Source organism: Salmo trutta, chromosome 22, assembly GCF_901001165.1.
Source record: "Salmo trutta chromosome 22, fSalTru1.1, whole genome shotgun sequence".
NCBI classification, from domain to species: domain Eukaryota; kingdom Metazoa; phylum Chordata; class Actinopteri; order Salmoniformes; family Salmonidae; genus Salmo; species Salmo trutta.
This window is the reverse complement of record NC_042978.1, coordinates 40,387,277-40,407,559: the sequence shown is the minus strand read 5'-3', so window position 1 is coordinate 40,407,559 and position 20,283 is coordinate 40,387,277. Positions and strand designations below refer to the sequence as shown.

Sequence of the window (20,283 nt, the reverse complement as noted above, 5' to 3'; positions counted from 1 at the left end):
TTAATCCTGACAGAGCTGGTGTAAGTGAGTCAGGTTTGTAGGCCTCCTTGCTCGCACACACTTTTTCAGTTCTACCCACACATTTTCTTTAGGGTTGAGGTCAGGGGTTTGCGATGGCCACTCCAATACCTTGACTTTGTTGACCTTAAGCCATTTTGCCACAACTTTGGAAGTATGCTTGGGGTCATTGTCCATTTGGAAGACCCATTTGCGACCAAGCTTTAACTTCCTGACTGATGTCTTGAGATGTTGCTTCAATATATCCACATCATTTTCCTACCTCAGGATGCCATCTATTTTGTGAAGTGCACCAGTCCCTCCTGCAGCAAAGCACCCCCACAACATGATGCTGCCACCCCCGTTGGATGGTGTTCTTTGGGCTTGCAAGCCTCCCCCTTTTTCCTCCACACATAACGATGGTCATTATGGCCAAACAGTTCAATTTTTGTTTCATCAGACCAGAGGACATTTCTCCAAAAAGTACGATCTTTGTCCCCATGTGCAGTTTCAAACCGTAGTCTGGCGTTTTTATGGCGGTTTTGGAACAGTGGCTTCTTCCTTGCTAAGTGGCCTTTCAGGTATTGTCGATATAGGACTCGTTTTACTGTGGATATAGATACTTTTGTACCTGTTTCCTCCAGCATCTTCACAAGGTCCTTTGCTGTTCTGGGATTGATTTGCACTTCTCGCACCAAAATACGTTCATCTCTAGGAGAAGGAACGTGTCTCCTTCCTGAGCGGTATGACGGCTGCGTGGTCCCATGGTGTTTATACTTGCGTACTATTGTCTGTACAGATGAACGTGGTACCTTCAGGCATTTGGAAATTGCTCCCAAGGATGAACCAGACTTGTGGAGGTCTACAATTTTTTTTCTGAGGGCTTGGCTGATTTCTTTTGATTTTCCCATGATGTCAAGCAAAGAGGCACTGCGTTTGAAGGTAGGCCTTGAAATACATCCACAGGTACACCTCCAATTGACTCAAATGATGTCAATTAGCCTATCAGAAGCTTCTAAAGCCATAACATCATTTTCTGGAATTTTCCAAGCTGTTTAAAGGCACAGTCTACTTAGTGTATGTAAACTTCTGACCCACTGGAATTGTGATACAGTGAATTATAAGTGAAAAAATCTGTCTGTAAACAATTGTTGGAAAAATTACTTGTGTCATGCACAAAGTAGATGTCCTAACCGACTTGCCAAAACTATAGTTTGTTAACAAGAAATTTGTGGAGTTGTTGAAAAACGAGTTTTAATGACTCCAACCTAAGTGTATGTAAACTTCCGACTTCAACTGTATCTATCTATCCATCCATCTATCCATTTATCAATTTCTCTATCTATCTATCCATTTCTTTATCTATCTATCTATCTACCTTCATGTATCATTCCAAACATGAAGGTAAAGAAACAACCAAAGCCTGGGTCTGTGACTGAAATGACGTCCTATTCCCTATATAGTGCACTAGTGAATAGGGTGCCAGTTTGGACAAGCAAGACGTGGAAAGCCTTCATTATAGCATTATAGCAGGGGCGACAAGCCAGGCCAGATCATAGACAGTAAATGTAGATACAGCAGTTATTGAATATTTAAAAGGCGCAGAGATTAAGCAATAAATGACAAAGTAAAGCTGGCACACCAGGGTATTAATAACTAATGGCCACCAATGAGTTATAGGCTTCTCATTGTAATGAAAGTGTCATTACAAATCAGCAGTTGTCCAAGGTTATTATTATTTATAAATAATTGATGCATGAACCACAAAGAAGTGACGTGTTTCATCCAACAACTTCTCACCCCTCGGAATGGAAACATAGACATGGTTGTAGATGTCACCGGACTGAAAGGTCATACAGGATGTGCCTCTGGGCAGATAGACAGTATACTGGGGGTGACAACAAGCACCTTGGTGATACATGATATTGTGCTACAGCATTTACATATTCATAAACTACCTCCAATTGCTGTCACATATTGTTACCTCTCTTGTTTGTCAATCCTTCATAGAGAATCATGCCTTATCATAGCACTCACTGAAGTCTCAGACTATAGGCATTATTTTATCATGTGGGTCAAAAATAATGGCTAAAATTACTGTCTACTTGTTAATGTAACCTCAAACCAACTGCCTAAGCCCATGTGGCCAATTACTTTTATTTAACTAGGCAAGTCAGTTAAGAACAAATTCTTATTTACAATGATGGCCTACCCTGGCTAAACCCTGATGATGCTGGGCCAACTGTGCGCCGCCCTATGGGACTCCCAATCACGGCCGGATGTGATACAGCCTGGATTCGAACCAGGGACTGTAGTGACACCTCTTGCACTGAGATGCAGTGCCTTAGATTGCTAAGCCACTTGGGAGCCCCTTAGAAAAAAAAGTGTTCCAAAAAGGTTCTTCAGCTGTCCCCATAGTGGAACCCTTTTTGGTTCCAGGTAGAAACCTTTTGGGTTACAGGTAGAACCCTCGGTGGAAAGGGTTTTTACATGGAACCCAAAAGGGTTCCACCTAGATCCAAAAGGGTTCTACCTGAACCAAAAAGGGTTCTTCAATGGGTCCTCTGTATGGACAGCTGAAGAAACCTTTTAGGTTCTAGATAGCACCTTTTTCTAAGCGTGTATAGGCTAGCCTACTTGTGGAAAAACTGGTTCCCTCAATGTACAAATCATATATTTGAACAAATAGCCAAAGTAGCTAAATCCTTCACTATCAATCTTCTTTCCGTCACTATTTGTGCCTATTGACATATAATGTGATAATGTCGGTTTCGGTTTATTCCGCTTTTGATTGAAATCGAATATTCTCTATCGAATATTCTCTATCGTCAGCATCATCCATCTCTGACCAAAAAAGAACCGAGAGTTACCACGACACGTCATCAGCCGGCGCCTGCGTTGACGTGTTCAGGAAGTGTAAACAACAATCCTGCACGGAAGCTGCAACATGCATCGAGAATTATAGCATTTCGTTGCCAATAATAAAGCTGTTTTATAGTATCGGTCATGGAGAACTGGAGCCTTGTGTCCATTTGTGTTTTGCTCGGTCTTACGGCAAGATGGGCTGTATCCTTGAACTCTTATTCAGGTAGGAAGTGGACCATAGCTAGCTAGCTTTATGCTAATGTTGCACCTGCAGGGATCACTGACAGCCCTCTGTTTTATAGCTACATAGTTAGCTAGAAATCCTAGCCAGCTTGCATTGCAAACTTGTCAAATTGTTGATTTTGAGTGGTAAAATGCAACCGGTATTTTGGTGAAATGATTATGGACATTAGCTTGCTAGACAGACAAACACGAGTCCGCTTACTAACTAGCCACTGTTCAACAGCAGGACTGTAATCTCTTCCTCTGCATATTTTCTATAGCTAGCTAGCTATTATTATTCAGCAGCATTTTCACCCATTTCTCTTATTTTCAGGGGCAGGCAAACCACCCATGTTCGGGGACTACGAAGCTCAAAGGCACTGGCAAGAAGTGACATACAATCTGCCTGTTCATGAATGGTTGGTCTATGCCTGCTGTCTAATAGCCTATGGTCCTGTCTTGCATCTTTGTGTGTTTTTATATAGTTTCTAAGCAATAGTTAGGATAACTTAATGTTGTTTTCATCCTTCAGGTACTTCAACACTACAGACAACAACCTAAATTACTGGGGTTTGGACTATCCCCCTCTCACAGCCTACCACAGCCTGCTCTGTGCACATGTGTAAGTCTGAGGGCACACACACAAACATCAGGATCATGGGTTTGATTTCTGCTGGGGCCACCCGTATGAAAATGTATGCACACAGTACTGCAATATATATTATGAATGTTATTATCATTATTACTATGTTGTGCTTTCATGCAGGGCCAAACTGATAAACCCAGACTGGGTGGAGTTGCATGCGTCTCGAGGTCATGAAAGCTATGGACATAAGTTGTTTATGAGAGCCACAGGTAAGACTGCTGACAGACAGGTTAAAGAACAGTACACATCAACACTACTGAAATACAGGTTTAAGAACAGTACACATCAACACAACTGACAGACAGGTTAAAGAACAGTACATATCAACGCTGCTCACAGACAGGTTAAATAACAGTACACATCAACACTACTGACAGCCAGTTTAAAGAATAGTACAGGTTAAAGAACCCCCCGCACTATCTGTTGGTTGAGTGACGAGCATCACATAGGAGTGAAACACCAACGAAGAGCATGGTGATTCATTTGTGGGACTGAATATATGTATCTTTGCTCAGTTCTTGTTGCAGATCTGCTGATATACATTCCTGCTGTTGTTCTTTACAGTTTTTACGTCAGTGAAGGATCAAACAAAAAGAAGGTATGTCAGAATTCTGACATTTACATTCCCTCTATTTGATGTGCTAGTAACTAAAAATAAGTGCAGTCTCAGTTTTGAGAATTACAAAAACAAATACTGTATTACATTGGCATTACCTGCCCGTCTCACTTTAATGTGTGTTGTGTTCTCTTCTTGCCTAGGTCTGCGCAGTCCTCTGTATCCTGCTCTATCCAGGCCTTATTCTAATCGACTATGGGCATTTCCAGTATCCTTTAAAAACCCAAGCTGTTTCTATCACTGGATCATATTATTGTTATGTCAAAATCATGACCATCTCTTGTCATCCCATGTACAGTGCATTCGAAAGTATTCAGACCCCTTGACATTTTCCACATTTTGTTACATTACAGCCTTATTCTAAAAATGATTAAATACACATTTTCCATGAAATCTACACACAAAAACCCATAATGACAAAGCAAAAACAGGTTTAGAATTTTTAGCAAATTTATTACAAAAAATAAATAATAATACCTTATTTACATAAGTATTCAGAACCTTTGCTATGAGACTCAAAATTGAGCTCAGGTGCATCCTGTTTCCATTGATCATCCTTGAGATGTTTCTACAACTTGATTGGAGTCCACATGTGGTAAATTCAATTGATTGGACATGATTTGGAAAGGCACACACCTGTCTATATAAGGTCCCACAGTTGACAGTGAATGTCAGAGCAAAAACCAAGCCATGAGGTTGAAGGAATTGTCCATAGATATGGGGAAGGGTACCAAAACAATTCTGCAGCTTTGAAGGTCCCCAAGAACACAGTGGCCTCCATCATTCTTAAATGGAAGAAGTTTGGAACCACCAAGACTCTTCCTAGACCTGGCCACCCTGCCAAACTGAGCAATCAGGGGAGAAGGACCTTGGTCAGGGAGGTGACCAAGAACCCGATGGTCACTCTGACAGAGCTCCAGAGTTCCTCTGTGGAGATGGGAGAACCTTCCAGAAGGACAACCATCTCTGCAGCCCTCCACCAATGAGGCCTTTATGATAGAGTGGCCAGATGGAAACCACTCCTCAGTAAAAAGCACATGACAGCCCGCTTGGAGTTTGTCGAAAGGCACTTAAAGGACTTAGACCATGAGAAACAAGATTCTCTGGTCTGATGAAACCAAGATTGAACTCTTTGGCCTGAATGCCAAGCGTCACGTCTGGAGGAAACATGGCACCATCCCTACGGTGAAGCATGGTGGTGGCAGCATCATGCTGTGAGTATGTTTTTTTCAGTGGCAGGGACTGGGAGACTAGTCAGGATCGAGGGAAAGATGAACGGAGCAAAGTAGAGAGAGATCCTTGATGAAAACTTGCTCCAGAGCACTCAGGACCTCAGACTGGGGGCGAAGGTTCACCTTCCGACAGGACGACCCTAAGCACACAGCCAAGACAATGCAGGCCTGGTTTCGGGACAAGTCTCTGAATGTCTTTGAGTGGCCCAGCCAGAGCTCAGATTTGAAACTGATCAAACATCTCTGGAGAGACCTGAAAATAGCTGTGGAGAGACGCTCCCCATCCAACCCGACAGAGCATGAGAGGATCTGCAGAGAAGAATGGGACAAACTCCCCAAATACAGGTGTGCCAAGCTTGTAGTGTCATACCCAAGAAGATTCGAGGCTGTGATCGCTGCCAAAGGTGCTTCAACAAAGTACTGAGTAAAGGGTCTGAATACTTATGTAAATGTGATATTTCAGGGTTTTTTTTAAATGTAAAAATAAAAAAACTTTTTGCTTTGTCATTATGGGGTGTTGTATGTATATTGATGAAGGAAAGAAATCTGTAATTTATTTTAGAATAAGGCTGTAATGAAAGAAAATGTGGAAAAGGTCAAGGGGTCTGAAAATATTTTCAGAAAGCACTGTACGTTCAGCCAGTGTGAATATAAATGAGATGAATCATGGTAGAAGCAGTTTGATAGGAGACCAGGATTTGTATGAATGAGGCATAGCAGAGCATCCGGTAACAGTACCATCATGACTATGTATTCTTTAACTGGGCGTCAGATATAACAGTATAAGCCTGGGGCTGGCCCTATGGGGTGTGGTGGGTCTAGGTCTGGGCTGGGACGTGCTGGGCTCTCTGGCCTTCGTCCTGTCCCTCAACTACAAACAGATGGAGCTCTACCACTCGCTACCCTTCTTCTGCTACTTACTGGGCAAGTGTTTCAAGCAGGGCCTGGCAGGCCGAGGGTGAGTTAGCTGACTTAGACTTATACCCCTGGCTAAGGGGGTTTGTGTGAATGGGACTGTGTGTGTGGCGAGATGATATACAGTGGGGTCTGAAATTATTGACACACCTGATAAAGATGAGCAAAAATGACTGTATAAAATATATAAATTATAATATACTGAGCTATATTGTATGCTCAAAACAATTGGGAATTTATATTTTATACTAATACAATTGCTCAAAAAGGTAGGGGTCAAAATTGACACCCATTTTCAATACCTTACCTTGTGAGGATAACCACACTGAGCCTTTTTTTAAATGTTTTCTAAGCCGGAGAACCCATTGGGAGGGATATGTGTGGCCAAGAGCTCTATTTTCATGTCATCTGACCAAAGTACTGGTTCCAATCCAAGTGCCAATGCCGTTTAGCAAACTCCAGGTGTTTACATTTGTTGGATGACATGAAAATTAAGCTCTTTGGCCACGCACACTAGTGGTGGGTTTGGCGTCAAAATTACAATGCATGAGCAGAAAATAACACCATACCTATTGTAAAATATGGTGGTGGATCTTTGGTGTTATGGGGCTATTTTGCTTCCACTGGTCCTGGGGCCTTTATTAAGGTCAACAGCATCATGAACTTTACCCAGTACCAGGACATTTCAGCCAAAAACGTGGTTGCCTCTGCTATGACTTGTCCACAAGTGGATCTTCCAGCAAGACAATAACCCCAAACATACATCAAAATCCAAAAATAAATGGTTAATTGACCACAAAATCAACATTTTGCAATGGCCATTTCAGTCTCCGGACTGGAACCCCATTGAAAACCTGTGGTTTGTTTCAAGTTTTAATGTCACATGCACAAGTACTGTGAAATGCCTTTCTAACTCAAAACCCAACATTGCAATAATCAATAACAATGTATTACTAAAAAATAATCACAAGAGAAATAAGAATAAGAAATATGAAATACACAGTCAGTAAGTGAGTATACTATATACAGGAAATATTTAAAAAGTCAGTTCCAATACCATATATACAGGGTCAGGGATACTGGAGTGATGGAAGTAGATATGTATAGGGGTAAGGTGACTAGGCAAAAGGATATATGATAAACACAGTAGCAGCAGCTTGAACGTGAGTGGGTGTGCGTGTGTGTAGAGTCAGTATAAATGTACCATACCAATCAAAAGTTCGGACACACCAACTCATTCAAGGGTTTTTCTGTATTTTTACTATTTTTCTACATTGTAGAATAATAGTGAAGACAAACTATGAAATAACACATGGAATTGTGTAGGAACCAAAAAAGTGTTAAACAAATCAATCTATTTTATATTTGAGATTCTTCAAAGTAGCCACCTTTTGCCTTGATGACAGCTTTGCACACTCTTGGCATTCTCTCAACCAGCTTCACGAGGTAGTCTCCTGGAATACATTTCAATTAACACGTGTGGCTTGTTAAAAGTTAATTTGTGGAATTTCTTTCCTTCTTAATGCGTTTGAGCCAATCAGTTGTGTTGTGACAAGGTAGGGGTGGTATACAGAAGATAGCCCTATTTGGTAAAATACCAAGTCCATTGTTATGGCAAGAACAGCTCAAATAAGCAAAGAGAAACGACAGTCCATCGTTACTTTAAGACATGAAGGTCAGTCAATCCGGAACATTTCAAGAACTCATGAAAGTTTCTTCAAGTGCAGTCGCAAAAACCATCAAGCGCTATGATGAAACTGGCTCTCATGAGGACCACCACAGGAAAGGAAGACCAAGAGTTACCTCTGCTGCAGAGGATAAGTTCATTAGAGTTAACTGCACCTCAGATTGCAGGCCAAATAAATGCTTCACAGAGTTGAAGTAACAGACACATCTCAACATCAACTGTTCAGAGGAGACTGTGTGAATCAGACCTTCATGGTCGAATTGCTGTAAAGAAACCACTACTAAAGAACACCAATAAGAAGAAGGGACTTGCTTGGGTCAAGAAACAAGAGCAATGGACATTAGACCGGTGGAAATCTGTCCTCACAAAAACACTGCCAGGTTTTTGTGAGACACAGAGTAGGTGAACGGATTATCTCCGCATGTGTGGTTCCCACCGTGAAGCATGGAGGAGGAGGTGTGATGGTGTGGGGGTGCTTTGCTGGTGATACGCTATCCCATCTCGTTTGTGCTTAGTGGGACTATCATTTGTTTTTCAACAGGACAATGACCCAAAACACACCTCCAGGCTTTGTAAGGGCTATTTGACCAAGAAGGAGAGTGATGGAGTGCTGCATCAGATGACCTGGCTTCAACAATCACCCGACCTCAACCCAATTGAGATGGTTTGGGATGAGTTGGACCGCAGAGTGAAGGAAAAGGAGCCAACAAGTGCTCAGCATATGTGGGAACTCCTTCAAGACTGTTGGAAAAGCATTCCAGGTGATGCTGGTTGAGAGAATGTCAAGAGTGTGCAAAGCTCTCAAGGCAAAGGGTGGCTACTTTGAAGAATATTGATTTGTTTAACACTTTTTTGGTTACATGATTCCATATGTGTTATTTCATAGTTTTTATGTCTTCACTATTATTCTACAATGTAGAAAATAGTAAAAATAAAGAAAAACCATTGAATGAGTACGTGTGTCAACTTTTAACTGGTACTGTATGTGCATATTATGTGTGAGTCAGAAGATGATGGAGTGTGTGTGTAGGGCCCTGTGAGTGTGTATAGAATGCAAATATTGAAATAAAAGGTAAATAAAGATACAAGGTAAACTCGGTCTGTGAATTGAAGAGGGCAGTCCATAAGCGCAGATAAAGGATATCAAGGAAGTATTCTGTATGGAGGAATGGTCTAAGATCCCTCCCAAAAGCATTAAACATCAGATTATATTATATTCATCATTCACTGAATCAGCATGATTGTTTTTAAAGTAATACCCAGAATCAATCATTTTCTGTAGCCAGTGGACAAAACATGGAAAGGGCTATGCAGACTTTTCTAAAATGCAAATCAATATTTAATTTCAGAATTGGTTAAAATTAGGTTAGGGTTATGGGTTTGGTTTAGGTTACAGTTAATGCTAGTCGGTTTGCAAGCCAGAAAAGTCTGTATAGCCCTTCCCACAAAACATGGCCCCATAAAGTAGCCTACATTTTCTCCAAAACAGAGTAGCAGTTACTGAGGCGAGGCAATCAGATTGGATGACTGTTTCTAGTGTCCCCGCATTTGTTTATCTAGTAACAATTTACCAAGGGCTAATGGATAGCTAGATTAGATGGGCAGGGGAAGATATGTCCAGATGACATTATGGCCATGCCCAAGCTCCTCGGCTGTTCCTGTGTGTGCAACTTTACTGCCACACAGCTACTACAGCTGACCTACTGTGAAAGACCTTTAGCTGACGCATGGTTTTCACAACATATATTGACTAACTTGGGATGTGGATAGTTCCACTCACAGCTGTTGTGATGCGAGAGATGTGAGATTCAGCCAATTAATACTGTTGACAATATGAATGATCATGTTTTACTGCTTTACAGTACATATCAACGTAGCCAGTTTTGGGAATCTTAGACAGTTTGTAAGTTTATATTTTGGGTATTTGACAGTTTCAAAGGTTCGGTGTACTTTATCATTTGTTTTCTCATCCAACACCCACCCAGGCTGTTCCTGCTAGTCAAGATCGCTGTAACAGTCCTGGTGACCTTTGCCCTCTGCTGGCTGCCCTTCCTGTCTGACCCTGGCCAGGTCCTGCAGGTGGTGCACCGCCTTTTCCCTGTGGGGCGAGGCCTATTCGAGGTACGTACAAAAAAGGTTTCAGTGTTCAAGGCAATTAGTCATACTATCAAGTCAAGTGGTTTCCCTAACATTCTGCGACGTGAGTCACCTAAAGCTTGTAGAATGTTCTGGAGACCAACACAGTAACCCAAACCAGGTTCTCCACCCACAGCCCAATCTTGAGAGACCACACTATCTGCCAAGTTGAAATCAGTTGGTGTTAGAAAGACGAGGAGGTTTATGGTAGTCAACAAAGTGCTGCCCTCAGACAGGAGTGGTACGCTGCACCTCCTGTTCTTCACAGCCTACATGCTCTTACACACACCACACAGAGACACACACACAACCTGCTACCCTCCATCAATTCCTCTGTGCTTAGCCAATTGGAAATGGATCCCCTGCAGGATCAAAGAAAACAGAGGAATAAAATGGTGAAAGGTCAGAAGATCAGGTTCGCTCTATCTCGGGGGGAGGGGGGGGGGTTAAGATAAATCTAACACATTTACTGCCAGGGTCTTTTCAGCACATCATTGCGGGGCCATGTTTTAGCCGTGTGATGCGTGGTTCGGTGCCAAGGGCCAACACTATGCGTGTCAGAGTGCATCCATTCGTTGTGCAAAACGTTGGCAGCTAAACTGCTGCGTCCTTGAAAAGTGAACTTACGCGTGTATGTACACACAGCAAGGCCACACAGGAGGAGAGGTGCAAAGGGGGGAAATGAAAGACTGATGGACAGTGATGATTCACACTGGGGACATTAGTTAGAGCATCGCAACATATCGAAAGCATGTCATGGTTGAGCTGCTGAGGTAACACCGTTACGGGGGATGGTGTAGGGGTGGTTGGCAGCTCAGAGGCCAAGGCCAGCTGCTCTAGTTTTGGAAGCCTGCCCTGTGCCCACTGTGTCCTGCACCCATTCCCCAAGGTGCGGTGATGTGAGAAGTAATTGAAAATTAAACAGTCAGCCTTGTGCAGTCTCTTGTCACAAGGAAACAGAATCAATAAAATGTATTTTCTGGTACAATCCATCGGTGGCTCGCTTTTGGAGTCAGGTCCAGGAATGGTTGTTATTCTATTAATATCAGGGTTCAGATGGACCTGCAAACTGTATTGTTAGGGGATCTGAAAAACCACCATCAGTCAATTGGATATATCATTATACTCTTGGGTAAAGTATTTATTTTTAGGGCAATATCGGTAATAATGTTACAAATACACCCCCCCCCCCCCAAAAGGCTATGTGAGGTTGGTCAGGCTGGCAGTATGCCTGACAGTTATTTATTTATGAAATGATACAAACATAATACACAAAGTGTGAGTGACTCTATACCCCGTGGTGCGAGGGTCTCCAGGAGAAGCCTGCCTGAACTAATTGTGAAATTGTGCACGTAAGCAGAAGCCGGACTGGGACAAGCAGACAGGGCGAGAAGGGGTGGTGGGGGAGGGTAACTTGTACATTTACCCACCACTCTGACCGTCTGTTTTCCTGCTTCACAAAAATGGCACCAAATGCTGCAGCCTATGAAATTCCAAGCTGGCACTTACCCACATTTGCAGCCGAACCCCAGGTTCCTGTGTAGCCCTCAGCCGAGGCGGCGTTGGAGGACATTCCAATAGGGTCGTTATTTGGGGGGGCTACAGGGGGGTGTGTTTGAGGAGAGATGGGGCCTCGACGTCTGCAGGACGGACAGCCTGCTGACTGGGCCTGTCTGTAACCTCCACACACACACACAGCTGTGCTCTGAGCAGCTGTAGCAAGCCCAGTGGACCGCATCGAAATTCACACTATTACAAGACATGATTAGACAACAGTGATCTATGCATTGTATTTCTACTTTGTGTCATATCACAGCCAGTAGAAGCAGCAGGGGGCCTTAACATCTGATCTCAGAACAACTGCTAAGGCCTTAAATCACATGAATCACATGGTCAGTCCTCCATTTCCTGCTAGCTACCCCAACCGCAAAGACCGTCATTAAGGCTGACAGTTTGGATCTGTTTCCCAATGGTTATAACTATGCCTTGGATGGTGTGGTGGGTGGACACACTGTGACAGTGTTCTTCTATGGGGTGGTCTGAATGTGCCGAAGAATGCAGAAATGATCGTAATGTGATCATCTCTGAACATTTAACCCTGTGTCCCTAAGTTTATAGAAAGTGCATAGCTTCTAGTGACATCCCGTTCCATATGACCTGACAGGCGATTTATGAGGCTGGTAATACCTTCCGAAGCGCTCCTGTACAAATACACTGTGGAATGCAAAGAAGGAATTCTTATTGCACTTTCAGTTGGGAAATGATTACTTGGAGCAATGCCACTTATTAGCCTTCTCTTCAAAACCGAATGCTTTTTAAAGCAGCGTACTGTCATACCATATGTGGTTTTCTAAATTTAAAACCCTTGTAATGAGTTTTATAACTCATTTAAATGATTCACATCGATAATAAAACACTTCATTAACAATAAGGAATATGATCAACCTATTGGTTCTGCATCGTTATAGGAAGTGAGCTATGAAACAAATGTATTTTCTTATTAAAAAGTGTGTGTGTGTTGACAGCATAAAGTGTGTTGACAGGATAAAGTGGCCAACACGTGGTGCAGCTTGAATGTCCTGATAAAGATCAAGACCATCCTGTCCACTGATACCCAGCTCTACTTCAGGTAATCCCCCTCTCACTCTCCATCTCACGCTCTCCATCTCATGCTCTCTTGCGGAGTGAAAACAAGATTATCCCTTGAATACTGATCACTACCAGCTGCTATGGGCAATCTGACAACTATTGGAAATCTGCTGATGAGATTTCAGATTTGGAATGTCAGTAGAAACTATTTGAACCATTTCCGTTTGAGAAACAGCAGTTAGCTAACTTCTCTGTGTTGACAAGAGGTGTTATTCCAGTCAAAGCTGATTCTCCTCCAAGGTCCTTATGAATGAGAAGATGCTACACAGTGAGTCAGTCATAGAACCCTTCTCATGTTGTCATGGTGGTACGTGCTTGAATAACCTATGGGGTTATATTTAGGGGTGCTCTCTGCACACGTTTCTGCCCGACTAGTAAGACCAGGATTTAACTGGGACTTCTAAGACTGTAGTGCCAGCTTGGAATTTCATAGGCTGCAGCATTTGGTTCCCTGTAGCTCAGTTGGTAGAGCATGGTGTTTGCAACGCCAGGGTTGTGGGTTCGATTCCCACGGGGGGCCAGCACAGTAAAAAAAAAAAAAAAAAAAAAATGTATGCATTCACTACTGTAAGTCGCTCTGGATAAGAGCGTCTGCTAAATGACTAAAATGTTATGTAAATGTAAAACAAATTAAAACACTAGAGCTTTTTGGCCATGGGTGAATATAGATATGTTTTAGGGGAGGGATACCTTGCTGTAGAATGTGTCATAAAACAATGGATCACTCATCGTTACAATAGAAGTGGACTACTGGAGAATGTATTTATGTATATGCTTGTTACTACTACGTTTCTGTAAAATGTCTCAACGGAAATGTCAGGATGGATCACCTGTGGGAAGGTATCTAGGAACTGTATCCCAAAATCACCATGACCCCACCTCCCTAGCACACCCCTCATGCCCCATATTGGGGGTCCCGATACCCCTCTCCCCAGGGGCCCTTTAGGCCTGATACAGCTGCCTTACCCTACCCCTTCAGTCGGAGTGGAGGTACCTCCCTGGCCCCACTCCTTTCCTGTGTCTCTATCCCCTGTGAGTGACAATTGAAGGGTTAACCTAATGCTGGGGTGCCCTAAGCGGAGCCAGTATTTGGTACATTTCCCACATAGCTGGGGTCTTATGGTTTGACCAGGCTGGGTTAAAACAAGCCTGCAGCAGAGCAGCCGCACGGTTCAGTTTAACCCCGAGGGTTAGGTTTCAGGGCTGGGCCCTCCTTCACTGTTTGGTCAGATTGATCATAGTTGATAGATTACATAATTATTCTGTTTTTGTTTTGTTTTCAGTTTGACCACCACTCTCCTGGCTATCCTACCTTCGTCTATAAAACTTTTGATGAAACCTACATTGTGGCAGTTCAAACTTGCCTTGGTGAGTATTTTTGTACAGTTTACTGATGTTTGATAACAGAGAATGATGTAACGCCAACCTGTGTAAACTGTCATTTCAGGTCAACTCCTCTCTGGCATTCTTCCTCTTCTCCTTTCAAGTCCACGAGAAATCAATCCTCCTGCCTGCCTTGTGAGTAGAGGGGAGGATTAGAAGTGTGTGTTCGCATGCGTGTGTGGCTTCCTGCCTGCGGTTCCTAATCATTTACCTCACCGACTGCAGTGCAGTATATAAAAAGCAACAGGTAGCTGTAATCGCTAGGCTATCTAGGTTTTACTGCGCGGTGGGATTTGGTTACAGATTTTGCTGATCTATTCATCTAAATTAGGCTGTTGCTTTATTAACTATTGAGTTATATCTCCCACGTCTGTCCCTGAATCAATCAGTAATGCATGTCAGGGCTTAGGGAAGAACGCCAGGCTGTGGAGAAGAGGAGGGCATTGCTTGTGGTGAATCAATTATTGGGGCTATAGGAATGGGTGTAACTGGACATACCAACAGGAGTTGGAACAGAAGTGTTTTTTTTTTCTCCATTGTGGGAACGAAAGTGATCGATTGCTATTCTGGAACAGAACTTTAATTTTAAAAGCATAGTAACCTTTTAACGTTCTTTCATGTTCCGGGCATTTTTTGGGGGACCCACGAGGCACCTATGCAAAGCCTTCACACACAAGCTTGTTAGCCAGCTCTGGTCCAACATTAAGCCAACTCTCGGAAGTCCAAAGACATTAAAAGTTCCTCCGTAGAATCTGCTACTCCGTAGGTATAATTCTGTGAGCCTAATTCAGATAATGCATGTCATAAAAAGATGCCCAGCGCTTCAAGCCAAGCCTCCTCATCCACCCTCTCGGTCTCTCCCCACCCGCAAAATTTCACTTGTCTGTCCATCGCGCATCTAAACAGCTATAGCCTAGACAGCTGATAGCGCAGATGCACTATCAGCTGCCTAGGCTAAAACAACTATAGCTTTCCTGCTCCATAGCAAGCTGCTCCATTCGCAGTGATTGGTGAAGTAATTGAATGTCGAGCTAATGTAAAAAGGAATAATATAAACCGGTAAATTTTTTTGGTCCGACCGGTCCAGAACTTTATTTTGGAACAGTGGAACGAAACAGAAAAAAATAATGCTTCTGTTCAGAACGAAACGATTGAAAAACAATTTTGGCTCAAACCACTGCACGCAAAGAGTACTTCTGTAATTAGAAGCCCGGGGAGCGATGGGCTGCGTCTGAAGGCACCCTATTCCTTATATGGTGCACGACTTTTGACCAGGGCCCACGTTGTTTGTTGTTAAATAAAGTGTGTATAATTTAAGTGTGTGTAACCTTTTCTGTCTGCCTCTAGGCCAGTCTGCCTGCTACTGAATGACCTCCCTCTTTTCTGTCTGCCTCTAGGCCAGTCTGCCTGCTACTGAATGACCTTCCTCTGCCAGCCATCTGGTTTCTACAGGCTTCCACCTTCAGGTAGGAAGCTATAGTAGGGGAAACTATAGTAACAGACCAGGTTAAAGGTCATAGGAGAAACCGTTTGAGAACTACAATCTTGTACATTAAATGTAACACCAAAAAATGTATCGCTGTTAGAGCAAATTCAAAAAGTATAGGATGCTTTGCCATATTCATTTGTGTTGATTTTATTTGTGAAGAGTCAAGAAAATATCAAATGGAGTCATTGTCAAGGGAGCAGTCAGAGAAGAGAGGGGTTGAAGCTGACTACTAAGTTAGTAGTACTAACTTTCACCCCAGCTGTTGTTAAATTCTTCCGGTAGTACTAATTGTTGTGTGCGTGGTTTAGTGTAGGGATATCTGTGGATTACACTGCATAGTCAACATAACTCTTCTCTAAGCATGTTTTGTATAGGGACAGCAGGGCATTCTGTGGGCCTGTTGTTCTGTCTAACTGGCATGGCTCGCATTGTGCATCTCCACTCCACCCATTGTTGAAGACATATACTACATGACCAAAAGTATGTGGACACCTGCTATAACAGCCTCCACGCTTCTGGGAAGGCTTTCCACTAGATTTTGGAACATTTCTGCAGGGACTTGCTTCCATCCAGCCACGAGCATTTGTGAGGTCAGGTGATTAGGCCTGGCTCGCAGTTGGCATTCCAATTCATCCCAAAGGTGTTTGATGGGGTTGAGGTCAGGGCTCTGTGCAGGCCAGTCAAGGTCTTTCACACTGATCTCGACAAACCATTTCTGTCTGGACATCGCTTTGTGCATGGGGAATTGTCATGCTGAAACAGGAAAGGGCCTTCCCAAAAAACTTACCACAAAGTTGGAAGCACAGAATCGTCTAGAATGTAATTGAATACTGTAGTGTTAAGATTTATCTTCACTGGAACTAAGGGGCCTAGCTCAAACCATGAAAGACAGGGCCAGACCATTATTCCTCCACCAAACTTAACAGATTTGTCCATCGGCCTGCCGGATGGTGAAGCGTCATTCATCACTCCAGAGAATGCATTTTCAGTGCTACTCCAGAGTCCAATGGCGGCGAGCTTTACACCACTCCAGTCGACGCTTGGCATTGCGCATGATCTTAGGCTTGTGTGCGGCTGCTCAGCCATGGAAACCCATTTCATGAAGCTCCCGACGAACAGTTCAAGTGCTGGCTGACGTTGCTTCCAGAGGCAGTTTGGAACTTGGTAGTGAGTGTTGTAACCGAGGACAGACTATTTTTACGCGCTTTCAGCACTCAGTGGTCCCGTTCTGTGAGCTTGTGTGGCCTACCACTTCGCGGATGAGCCATTGCTGCTCCTAGACGTTTCCACTTCAATAACAGCACTTACAGTCGTGGCCAAAAGTTTTGAGAATGACACAAATATTAATTTCCACGAAGTTTGCTGCTTCAGTGTCTTTAGATATTTTTGTCAGATGTTACTATGGAATACTGAAGTATAATTACAAGCATTTCATAAGTGTCAAAGGCTTTTATTGACAATTACATGAAGTTGATGCAAAGATTCAATATTTGCAGTATTGACCCTTCTTTTTCAAGACCTCTGCAATCCGCCCTGGCATGCTGTCAATTAACTTCTTGGCCACAGCCTGACTGATGGCAGCCCATTCTTGCATATTCAATGCTTGGAGTTTGTCAGAATTTGTGTGTTTTTGTTTGTCCACCCGCCTCTTGAGGATTGACCACAAGTTCTCAATGGGATTAAGGTCTGGGGAGTTCCCTGGCCATGGACCCAAAATATCAATGTTTTGTTCCCCGAGCCACTTAGTTATCACTTTTGCCTTATGGCAAGGTGCTCCATCATGCTGGAAAAGGCATTGTTCGTCACCAAACTTGAAAGTCACTGAGATCTTTGGTAAGGCCAGTCTACTGCCAATGTTTGTCTATGGAGATTGCATGGCGGTGTGCTCACTCTGTCAGCAACGGGTGTGGCTGAAATAGCCGAATCCACTAATTTGAAGGGGTGTCCACATACTTTTGTATACAGTGCCTTCAGCATACAGTATTCAGACCCCTTGACTTTTTCCACATTTTGTTACGTTAGACTTATTCTAAAATTGATGAAAAAAAAAAAAAATCCCCAGCATTCTACACACAATACCCCATAATGACAAAGCAAAAACAGATGAAGACATTTCTGCAAATGTATTAAAAGTAAGAGACCTTATTTACATAAGTATTCAGACCCTTTGCTATGAGACTTGAAATTGAGCTCACGTGCATTTTGTTCCAGTGATCATCCTTGAGATGTTTCTACAAATTGATTGGAGTTCACATGTGATAAATTCAATTAATTGGACATGATTTGGAAAGGCACACACCTGTCTATATAAAGGTCCCACAGTTGACAGTGCATATCAGAGCAAAAATCAAGCCATGAGGTCGACGGAATTGTCCATAGAGCTCCAAGACAGGATTGCGTCGAGGCACAGATCTGGGGAAAGGTACAAAACCTTTCTGCAGCATAGAAGGTCCCCAAGAACACAGTGGCCTCCATCATTCTTAAAATGGAAGACGTTTGGAACCACCAAGACTCTTCCTAGAGCTGGCCGCCCAGCCAAACTGATTAAACGGGGGAGAAGGGCCTGGCTCAGCGAGGTGACCAAGAACCCGATGGTCACTCTGACAGAGCTCCATAGTTCCTCTGTGGAGATGGGAGAACCTTCCAGAAGAACAACCATCTCTGCAGCACTCCACCAATCAGGCCTTTATGGTAGAGTGGCCAGACAGAAGCCACTCCTCAGTAAAAGGCACATGACAGAACGCTTGGATTTTGTCAAAAGGCACCTAAAGACTCAGATCATGAAACCAAGATTGAACTCTCCAGGTGTCACGTCTGGAGGAACCCTGGCACCATCCCTACAGTGAAGCATGGTGGTGGCAGCATCATGCTGTGTGGATGTTTTTCAGTGGCAGGGACTGGGAGACTAGTCAGGATTGAGGCAAAGATGAAAGGAGCAAAGTACAGAGCGATCCTTGATGAAAACCTGCTCCAGAGTGCTCAGGACCTCAGATTGGGGGCGAAGGTTCACCTACCAACAGGACAACGACCCTAAGCACATAGCCAAGACAACACAGGAGTGGCTTCAAGACGAGTCTCTGAATGACTTGAACCCAATCAAACATCTCTGGAGAGACGTGAAAATAGCTGTGCAGCAACGCTCCCCATCCAACCTGACAACTTGAGAGGATCTGCATAGAGGAATGTGTGTGTCAATACCCAAGAAGACTCGAGGCTGTAATTGCTGCCAAAGGTCCTTCAACAAAGTACTGAGTAAAGGGTCTGAATAATTTTGTAAAATGTGATTGTTTATTTTTAATACATTTGCAAAAGTGTTTAAAAAAAAAACATTTTGCTTTGTTATTATGGGCTATTGTGTGTAGATTGAGGGGGGGAAACAATAATACATTTTAGAATAAGGCTGTAACGTAAAATGTTTTGGAAAAAGTCAAGAGGTCTGAATACTTTCCGAATGCACTGTATACAGTGTACATCTTGTTTGGGTAAATTGAAGACATAGTTGCATAATTTAGTCAAATGGTTGCTTAGGCAGTTATTATAAGAGCATCTGAATGCACTGCGTTTGTTGGATTGGCGAAGTATGTATTTATAATTGTTTTTAGGTGTTTTGCCAATGAATAGGTGGGGTTTTGTTGGATTTAAGTAGGCCCTAGTACAGCTGTGTTTGAGGCTACATTGTTCTTGTACTCTCTCCCTCCCTCTGCAGCATGCTGCCGTTGTTTCTGAAGGATGGTCTGTTGGTGCCGTGCGTGGTCACCTCCCTGGCCTTCCTGTTCTTCGCCGTCTACCTTCTCTCAGCCCTTGAGCACTGCTCAGAGGACAAGCTGCGTCTGGGGCCCTACCGCCGCCTCCTCATCTGCATGCCCCACATGGACCTCGGCAGAGTCACCAGGTGGAAAGTAAGTGTGGCCTAGTGGTGTAAACAAATTCCCTTTCACATTGCACTACTCCATATGCCTGTCATCATTCATTCATAGCAAGAAATGTATCAGATTGCAAAGCAAACTCTTTATTTGGCTAGTACATCTGTAGATACTCTACAGACTAATCAGTAAAATTTTAACTAACCCTCGCCGTTATCCTAACCTTATCAACAGATCATATGATGAAAAATCCAGACTATCCAAATAAAGTGTGACCCAGTTTGCTTTACCAGGAAGATAGTTGCAATGTCGGTCTAGTAATCTTTTCTTTACCTTGCACAAGTTAGTAGGGAGATGAGCTGATTTAGATTTGATGACAATTTTAAATACACAAAGAGGCCACATCAGGCAAAAAAATAAATACATGTACCAAAATGACAGAGGATTATATACACAAAGTCAAGACTTTCCATTGTGGTCCTCTATTAACTGGCAATCAGGTTGTTGTCACAGTGATTTCATAGCAGCCTGTCTCTATGGCTGGTGTTTCTAATAGCCTTAAGTGGTATCTACATACTGGAGC

At 43.1% G+C, this 20,283-nt stretch overlaps 1 protein-coding gene across 2 annotated transcripts in view; it reads left to right on the top strand.

The window, feature by feature from the left end:
- The first annotated feature begins 2,895 nt into the window (after nt 1-2,895).
- The window catches only part of alg6 (ALG6 alpha-1,3-glucosyltransferase), a 21,729-nt gene continuing 4,341 nt past the window's right edge, over nt 2,896-20,283 (top strand). For both annotated transcript variants that reach the window (XM_029707981.1, XM_029707980.1), the window contains exons 1-13: nt 2,896-3,085; nt 3,419-3,503; nt 3,617-3,706; nt 3,851-3,939; nt 4,246-4,328; nt 4,490-4,554; nt 6,351-6,536; nt 10,166-10,301; nt 12,860-12,945; nt 14,249-14,333; nt 14,413-14,483; nt 15,746-15,814; nt 19,544-19,736. In XM_029707981.1, coding sequence (XP_029563841.1) covers nt 3,004-3,085; nt 3,419-3,503; nt 3,617-3,706; nt 3,851-3,939; nt 4,246-4,328; nt 4,490-4,554; nt 6,351-6,536; nt 10,166-10,301; nt 12,860-12,945; nt 14,249-14,333; nt 14,413-14,483; nt 15,746-15,814; nt 19,544-19,736 — 1,320 coding nt within the window. In that variant the 5' untranslated portion in view covers nt 2,896-3,003. The remainder of the gene's footprint in view (nt 3,086-3,418; nt 3,504-3,616; nt 3,707-3,850; nt 3,940-4,245; nt 4,329-4,489; nt 4,555-6,350; nt 6,537-10,165; nt 10,302-12,859; nt 12,946-14,248; nt 14,334-14,412; nt 14,484-15,745; nt 15,815-19,543; nt 19,737-20,283) is intronic.